Source organism: Triticum aestivum, chromosome 1A, assembly GCF_018294505.1.
Source record: "Triticum aestivum cultivar Chinese Spring chromosome 1A, IWGSC CS RefSeq v2.1, whole genome shotgun sequence".
NCBI classification, from domain to species: domain Eukaryota; kingdom Viridiplantae; phylum Streptophyta; class Magnoliopsida; order Poales; family Poaceae; genus Triticum; species Triticum aestivum.
The window spans coordinates 138,056,485-138,064,349 of NC_057794.1; the positions used below are offsets into that span (position 1 = coordinate 138,056,485).

The window sequence follows — 7,865 nt, forward strand, 5'->3', positions numbered from 1 at the left end:
AACGCAGGGATATTTGTGTTAGTTAAAAAAAGAGCGTGCCGTCACAAAAATTTGACCGCAACATTATGGTAATCCCGCAAAAAAGACATTATGGTATGGTAATCCACTTCTTTCTAGAACTACATGGGGCCGTATAGTAGTTTTGTAGTGCACGGTGGCGATCCGGTTGACGCGCAGGCACCCATAGAAAAAGACTAGCCGGCCATACAAGGCAGGGGTCGTGACAAAAGAAACCCGCGGAAAGAGAGAGAGCCGTCACGGACCGGTCAGTCCACCACTCCACACGGTAGTACGGCCAGGCAGCCCCCAAATCAGTCCACCACACCACAGACGATATTTTCCTTTTCCATTTTCCCCTAACCCCGCTGCGGTGGGACCCGACAGCGAATCGCAGCCCACCACTCTAGCAACTCTACTCGGCTCGGCGACCCGCTTTCCTCCCCACTCCGTTCTCCCCACCCGCGTACGCCGCGGTACAACGCCACACACGCGGGCGAGCGACCCGCCTTCCGCGCGCCTTCTCCGCCTCATAATTTTAGTCTCCCGTCACGCATACCGCGTCCCGAGCTCCCCCCGCGGCCCCATACCTATATATGACTTCGCCCCCGCGCTCCATCACACCTCAACCATCTCCTCCTCCTCGATCATCCTCCTCATCCCGCGTCTCACTGAAGCACCCGACTGCCAGTACTGTACTTCGGAGTGCCGCCGCCGATCGAGCTAGCTCCGACAGCCAAGACTCGACGAGACCGATCGGATCATGAGCACCTACCTCACGCCCTTCACCCCTCTTCCATCGCTCTTCGACGGCCCAGCAGCTGCCGACGACCACTCCTCCCTCCTCGCCTTCCTCATGAACGACGACCTCGCCGCCGCGCCCGACGCCTTCCCTTACTACGGCGGCGCCGAGGCCGCGCCAGCCTTCTTCGGACACGCCGCCGCGCCGTTGCCACCGCCGGTGGTGGCGCCACCAGCGGAAATGACTGGTCAAGGAAGGAAGCGCGGCTTCGTCCCCGCGGGAGACGACGGCTCGTCGCGGCCGCAGGCGGTCAGGAGGAAGGTGCAGGGTTCGCCGCCCACCTCGCCTGCCCACAGCGGCGGCGACGCTGCGCCAGCGGCAAGGAGCGGGGGCCGGCGGGTGTGGGTGAGGGAGCGGAGCACGGAGTGGTGGGACCGCCTCAGCGGCCCGGCGTGCCCGGACGCCGAGTTCCGCCAGGCCTTCCGCATGTCGCGCGCCACCTTCGACGCGCTCTGCGACGAGCTCAGCGCCGCCGTCGCCAAGGAGGACACCGCGCTGCGTGCTGCCATACCCGTGCACCAGCGCGTCGCGGTCTGCCTCTGGCGCCTCGCCACCGGGGAGCCCCTCCGCGAGGTCTCCCGTCGCTTCGGCCTCGGCATCTCCACCTGCCATAACATCGTCCTCCAGGTCTGCGCCGCCCTCACCGCCGTTCTCCTGCCCAAGGCCGTCCGCTGGCCACTGGAATCCCCCGCCGCCAGGTTCCAGGCCCTGTCCGGGATCCCCGGCGTCATCGGCTCCGTCTACACCGACCACATCCCCATCGGCCCACCCAAGGACGACGTGGCCGAGTACTACAACCGCCGCCTCACGGAGCGGAACAACAAGGCCTCCTACTCCGTCGCCGTGCAGGCCGTCGTGGACGCTGACGGCGCCTTCACGGACGTGTGCATCGGCCTCCCTGGCTCGCTGTCCGACGCCGCCGTGCTCGAGAGGTCCGCGCTGCACTCCCGCTGCGAGACCGGCATGCTCGGAGACGACCAGTGCCGGCTGGTGGGCGGCGCGAGCTACCCGCTCACGGACTGGATGCTCGTGCCGTACGCGCACCAGAACCTGACATGGGCGCAGCACGCCTTCAACGAGCGCATCGCCGCCGCGCGCGCAGCAGCACAGGGCGCCTTCCAGAGGCTCAAGGGGCGGTGGCGCTGCCTGCAGCGCCGCACGGAGCCCAAGCTGCCGGACCTCCACAACATGATCGGCGCTTGCTGCGTGCTGCACAACTTCTGCGAACGCAGCGGCGAGGAGTTCGACGCCGACATCCAGTCCGAACTCTCCCAGCAGGACGATGCCGACGTGGTCGCCGCTGCCAATCCAGTGCTGTCCGCAGCGGCCGACAAGGAGCGAGACAGGATTGCTCACGACCTCCTCCATGGCGGCCACCCCAGCGTTACATTCCTCTAGGGGTCTGTTCACCATGTCAAAACGCGGGCTTCTGTAATGTGATGAACTACTCATCTTCCATGAAAGCATAGGAAGAATCCCAGTTCAGAACATACAGCTTTCGGATGGGAATAGGACTATTTTTTTTCATGCTTGTTCCAAGAGATATTTAGAAGGCACTGACACTGATATCAGAAAACGTAGCGCATTCAAGTCTGATATAAGTATCATAATGTGGAAGGAATTTACAATATTCATTTGTCCATACCCATGTCATTGAGTAATACTCAATCACTACTACAGACCAAATTGGCTAACATTTTAAGCGCCAGTCTATGATCATGTGATAGATACATCTCCATTTCTTGACTGGTATGTACAAGGCACAAGCAGAATTGCCCCAGCCAGATCTTGTTTGCTAGACAGCAAGACCTGCAACAAGGTCTTGGGTACAGTAATCTTACAAGCACCATTCTGTGAGGTGTGTTCTAGTTGGAAATCTGACTCTCACTTGCTACACTTGTGTAAATTCCAACGCATTTCCATCCGGGTCTCGTGCAAAGATTGCTGGTCGCCCGGATTTGCTGAGCGTGTAGCTGATTCCTGCATCACGGTGAAGGCATAGAAGGTCATTGTGTTGTCGGACAATGGATGATAGAGAAATTTGGTGAGGCTAATTAGAATCCAGCATTATGAATTGCAAAAGTGCAATGCATACTAATTAACATTATAAAGTCATAGTAGGTGACGTGGTAATATCAACTAAGAGAATTAAGTTCTAACATAAAACATGGAACAGTGAGTCTTTTTGTTCTCATGTCAAAGAGATGGGAATGTGGGTGCTACAGTCATGTGGACGTAATATGCTCGAGATTCTTAGAAATCAATTGACCAGTCTTTTAAAAGATTATCTGATGAACATCACTGTTCAAGTGTTGAATCAACTATAACATCAGACCGCCCTTTTGACACCTTGCAACAATTTCTACAGAATGGTTATTTTAAACCCAGGACAGGTTTTTCCAGAGTCAAGACACCTATAACTTTACCCTCAGAGGTTTTGATTGCCATGTCTGTCACACAAATAGCCTGACTACGGCAACAGTTACAAATTTAGGCAGAACCATAACCATAACATACTATGGATAACTTCACTCTATTAACAGTAATTTACAGATACAGTTGAGACAATGAATATGTATATCTCTGCAACCATATCTACCAAGGCAAACGCCATCCTGCAGTTTTATAAGTTCGATTTTTAGTACTTGTACTACCAATCCATGGGTTTTCGTGGGGTCACCTTAGAATTTAATACTCCCTCCGATCCATATTACTTGTCGCTCACTTAATACAACTTTATACTAACGTTGTAATAAGTGGGTGACAAGTAACACGAATCGGAGGGAGTATTTTTTTTTATCCATGAGTAAGTATACAGATCCTTTTGGAGCTTGTGTGTTTAGTTGTTGAATTGTTGAAACTTTGTGCTACTCACCGCAGTAATGTAAGGTTAAATGCTCTACTAGCGGTTACCGTTGTTGGTGGCAAGTAGAGGAAAAAGGTATGTGCACACTGTAGCCAGTGTCTGATGTACACAGCAGAAAAAAATAGAGTTGGAATTCAGATATACCAGCTTTGTCAAAGATTTCTTTCAACTTCAAGACATCTCTGATTGCTATACAGGTATGACGATCACGCCCGCCATGCTCTGGGCGTCCTGTCAGTGGATCCGGATTTGGCAGCTCCATCAAGTGGATCATCTCAGAACCAACCCAGAGCCAAGCACCTCTGTACGGAAGCTTGTCATTTGGCCTAGCAGGATTCACCTTAAGACCTGAATGATCAACAGTATCATTTTACTTTATAAGCAGTGCATATACATGTGAAACATATACAACTCACAGATAACTCACCAAGGAGGTCCTGGTAGAATGCCATCGACCTTTCAAGATTTTCACATAGTATTCCAACATGGTGCATACTAACAACTCCATAGTCAGGTTCTGCATTTGACATCAGAAATGATTTCATTCAGACACTAAGGAATAATTATGGAACTTTGACCCAAAATGTGTTGCTCTGTTATCTTGAGGTAATGGAACCCAGCCTTTTTAAGTCTTATGAAACAAGAAATGACATTGACACAAAAACTTGCTTATCAACGATAGGAATGCAGAGTACTCTTATGACATCATGCAAATTAAGCTCTTGGTAATTTTCCTTGCACATAGAGATCAAGACCTACCTGCCACTTATATTTTGATGCTGCATGTACTAACATATTACTCTATGACATGCAAGCAAATTCTAGTGAGCACCCATAATTTCAGAAAAAATGAACACCGTGAATGCAAATATCGACCAAGGTTGGCCTCGTCAGCAACCCTGGCTAGCTTTGATTGTTAAGCCAAAAATCTGGCTAGTTCCAGTTTTGCTACTTCAGTACCAGCTACTAAAGACATGCCATAGTTCAGGTTTTAATGCCTAACATATTGATATACTGCTCCTTTCAGAGAACTAATTCTAAAGCTGTTGCTTGTGTCTTTGTATACACTACTCTCAACTGCTCCTCAGAACCTCCATTGAAAAATGCAAACACAGGTAGCCTCTGGGATTGGATCTGCAACTTTAGAATTAGTACTAACTAAAACTAGATCTAAATTCTTCTAGACCATGGTACTGATCTAACTAGTACTAGTCGTATCGGTGTAATTGCAGAGAGAGAATTTCTTGGACAGTCCAGGCCCAAACTGAGGCAGCAAAACATTTTTCATCCACGACCAAACGTCGCCAATGTTTTCACTCCGCAGATTCAGTAACGCAGAAATTAAATACTAAAGAAACAATCTTTGCACTCCATACAGCCTAAAGCACATCTCGTCTACACCGATGTGCTATCAGTACTAGATAGGAACCAAAAAACAAAAGTACTACGATAGGAACATAAAAAACTTACCCTGGGACTGCTCCTTGGCCGTCAGGGCCTGCTCACCGCCGGTGGCCACCGACATGTGAGTCCGGATCCGGCGGTGTGCGGCAGCAGAGGGAGTGTGATGCGTTCTGACAGCAGCGCAGGCCTTTCCGGAGCCGGATGCGGAGAGGAGAGGGAGAGAAGAGAGGCACCTCATCGCCATTGTGGCCTTCCCAAGAACAACTCCGATTCGGCTCCGTGCGTGGGCTTTCTGGGCCTGTATTTTTGTGTGGCTCAGGCCTTCTCACCTTTTACTGTCTCTTTCAGGTTTTTCTCTGTTTTTTTTTTTGGTGCCGATGGGATTAATTGCACGCCTCAAATTTCTTCTTTTCTCTCCAAAAGAACCATCCCTTGAATTTCATGATGCCGGCAAATAATAGGACAATGATCATTTTCCTATTTTCCTTTTAACATTTTTTTCAAATTTATTTCCTCATGTGATTTAAACTATTCCTCTACACAATTAGTTTATCCGTTTCCCTCGCAAAAAAATAGTTTATCCGTTTATATTGACATTGTGCTCATGGAGGTTATTCAATTGTCTAACCTAGAGGGGCAAATGAGTTTTGAACAATCTAGACTAAACTCGGCTTAGAACGAGCTCAAATTGACTTGAGATACCAGAGGTGGAAGTAGACTTGTGCCCCAAGGACCTACTTGCAATTTCATTCATTGTCAGGGGTGTATGCTGGAGTTGGTTTAATGGATTGGAGTTTATTTCCGCAAAAAAAAAATTGAACAGGTGGCTCATATTCGGCTTGTAGTGATTTTGATTCAATCTCGAGCCAGATTTTAGCCAACTAAATTTTTTACTATTAAAGAGGAGTTGGTCATCGTATGTTTGCCGTCACCCCTCCAGCTCTTTCACTAACCCTACGAGGAAAAAAAAGGAGAAAGCCTAGCACATATGAAAAAACAAAAAAAAACAGCCCATTTTTCATTTTTCTCTCCAAATCTCTCTCTCTCTCTCGACCCACCCCAACACGCCCCTCCCCCGACCACCCCAACACCATCTCTCTATTCACCTCTCTGGCGCCCCTCTCCCTATAGCCTCGACTTCCAAATGCCCTTCCTGATAGGAACTAACTAGGCCGCTAGACATGTTCATAAGAGAAATAAAATTTGGGCAGGAAAGTAGTGGAGGATGATTCACTTAGATTTGAAAAACACTGGAGTTAGGGTAGCCGAAACACGACGAACTTGGATTACTGTCGGGTCGAATCCAACAGATCTTGGGTAGGGGCTCCCAAATCCCGAGCTAGTAGTCTTACTAATGCGGAGCATCCTGTGGACATCACCATGTCAAGAGTCCATTCGGTGAGTGACACGTGCGACATCTACTTCACATACACAAAGGTGAATCATCTCCTTTACATGTGCTCACTTGACCCATTCGAGGATGGTATACTACTTGACACTTCTCCCGTGTGCATGCATAGGTATTGTCAGAGCTTCACGGATGTTGAGGAGTGCAAGCGCCGAGGAACAACTACACCATCTGCTAGGGAAGCCTGGAAGCGACGACAGAAGAAGACGAAGCTGCTGATGCTACAGCGGCTGGACATCCGAGCCAAGGGCTGGACATCCGGCGCCTGTGCAGCCTCCAAGGAGCTGCACCAATAGACGACCGAAGCATCAGTGGCCGGACATCTGGCCCGTGTGCCCGGACATCCGGTGCCTCGCCAACCCCCGGACATCCGGCATCATCCCCGGAAATCCGGTAGCGACATATCCAAAGAGCAACCGGAGTGCCACTTCAGCCCGCACATCTGGCCAAGACCCCGGACATCCGGCTCATCCCGAAGCCCCGGACATCTGGCCCCCAGACCAGACATCCGACACCTGCGCGTGCCTAACCGGGCCAAAGACCCATGTATCCCCTCCTCACTTACCCGTTTGTGGCCCTAGACTATATATACTCCTTCACCTCCTTCTAGTTAGGGTTAGCAAAGTGATAGCTCATTTGTATGTGAGCTTTTCTCCTACCTACCTCTACTCTTGAGAGTACTCCATTGGAGGCCAAGACCTCCATCTAGGAGAAGATCTCGAGGGATTCAAGACCTCCTCACGGAGAAGATCCTTCTAGGATTCAAGCCCCCATCTCCTTTGGATTTGGGATGAACTTTACCTTGTATCTTTCCCTTTGTTGTTCATGTACCTTTTGGATCTTGTGCGTTTGATTGTCTAGTGGATGTGTGATTGGACCTGTTCTTGAGTGTTTCCCCTTGTGATTTCTCCCCGTTCTTCCCCGTGTTCTTCATATTCTTCGAGGGAATCCACTCCAATCATGAAAGATCGGCCTACACTGGGTTAGCCCCGTATCATATGGTATCATGAGTCACGTTTATCACGTATTTGGAGTCCCTCCCACCGTTTTCTAGTCTTCTTTTGCTAGATTTCGTCCTAAATTCGAAAATCCCCACCAAAAATAGCCCCCAATTTTTTTGTGATTTGTTTGTTTGATGATGTTTTTTTGATTTTGATCCATGGATTCGTTGTGTCTTGAGTAGATCTAGCTTCTCCCCACTTTTCTCCACCTTCCATCCACAAAATCCGTCAAATTTTTGAAGGAAATATGCCCTAGAGGCAATAATAAATTTGTTATTTATATTTCCTTATATCATGATAAATGTTTATTATTCACGCTAGAATTGTATTAACCGGAAACTTAGTACATGTATGAATACAAGACAAAACAGAGTGTCCCTAGAATGC

The 7,865-nt window shown here is 49.4% G+C and overlaps 2 protein-coding genes across 2 annotated transcripts; one reads left to right on the forward strand and one right to left on the reverse strand.

The window, feature by feature from the left end:
* The first annotated feature begins 611 nt into the window (after positions 1 to 611).
* Positions 612 to 2,447, forward strand: LOC123040986 (protein ALP1-like). Its single transcript, XM_044463691.1, has one exon. It carries the CDS (start codon positions 761 to 763, stop codon positions 2,195 to 2,197), a length of 1,437 nt encoding a protein of 478 aa, XP_044319626.1. The 5' UTR covers positions 612 to 760; the 3' UTR covers positions 2,198 to 2,447.
* Positions 2,368 to 5,401, reverse strand: LOC123040998 (uncharacterized protein YwkD). Its single transcript, XM_044463701.1, has 4 exons — positions 5,136 to 5,401; positions 4,093 to 4,182; positions 3,810 to 4,013; positions 2,368 to 2,779 (listed from the first exon to the last, which is right to left on the reverse strand). Exons 1-4 carry the CDS (start codon positions 5,311 to 5,313, stop codon positions 2,691 to 2,693), a joined length of 561 nt encoding a protein of 186 aa, XP_044319636.1. The 5' UTR covers positions 5,314 to 5,401; the 3' UTR covers positions 2,368 to 2,690.
* Positions 5,402 to 7,865: the final 2,464 nt, after the last annotated feature.

Bases quoted from the DNA above. Each gene is read 5' to 3' on its own strand.
- LOC123040986 (XM_044463691.1), top strand. From the start codon at position 761: ATGAGCACCTACCTCACGCCCTTCACCCCTCTTCCATCGCTCTTCGAC.
- LOC123040998 (XM_044463701.1), bottom strand. From the start codon at position 5,313: ATGGCGATGAGGTGCCTCTCTTCTCTCCCTCTCCTCTCCGCATCCGGC. The intron at 4,183-5,135 runs GTAAGTTTTTTA...TGTCAAATGCAG, and splicing joins GGCCAAGGAGCAGTCCCAGG to AACCTGACTATGGAGTTGTT. The intron at 4,014-4,092 runs GTGAGTTATCTG...TTGATCATTCAG, and splicing joins ATTCTACCAGGACCTCCTTG to GTCTTAAGGTGAATCCTGCT.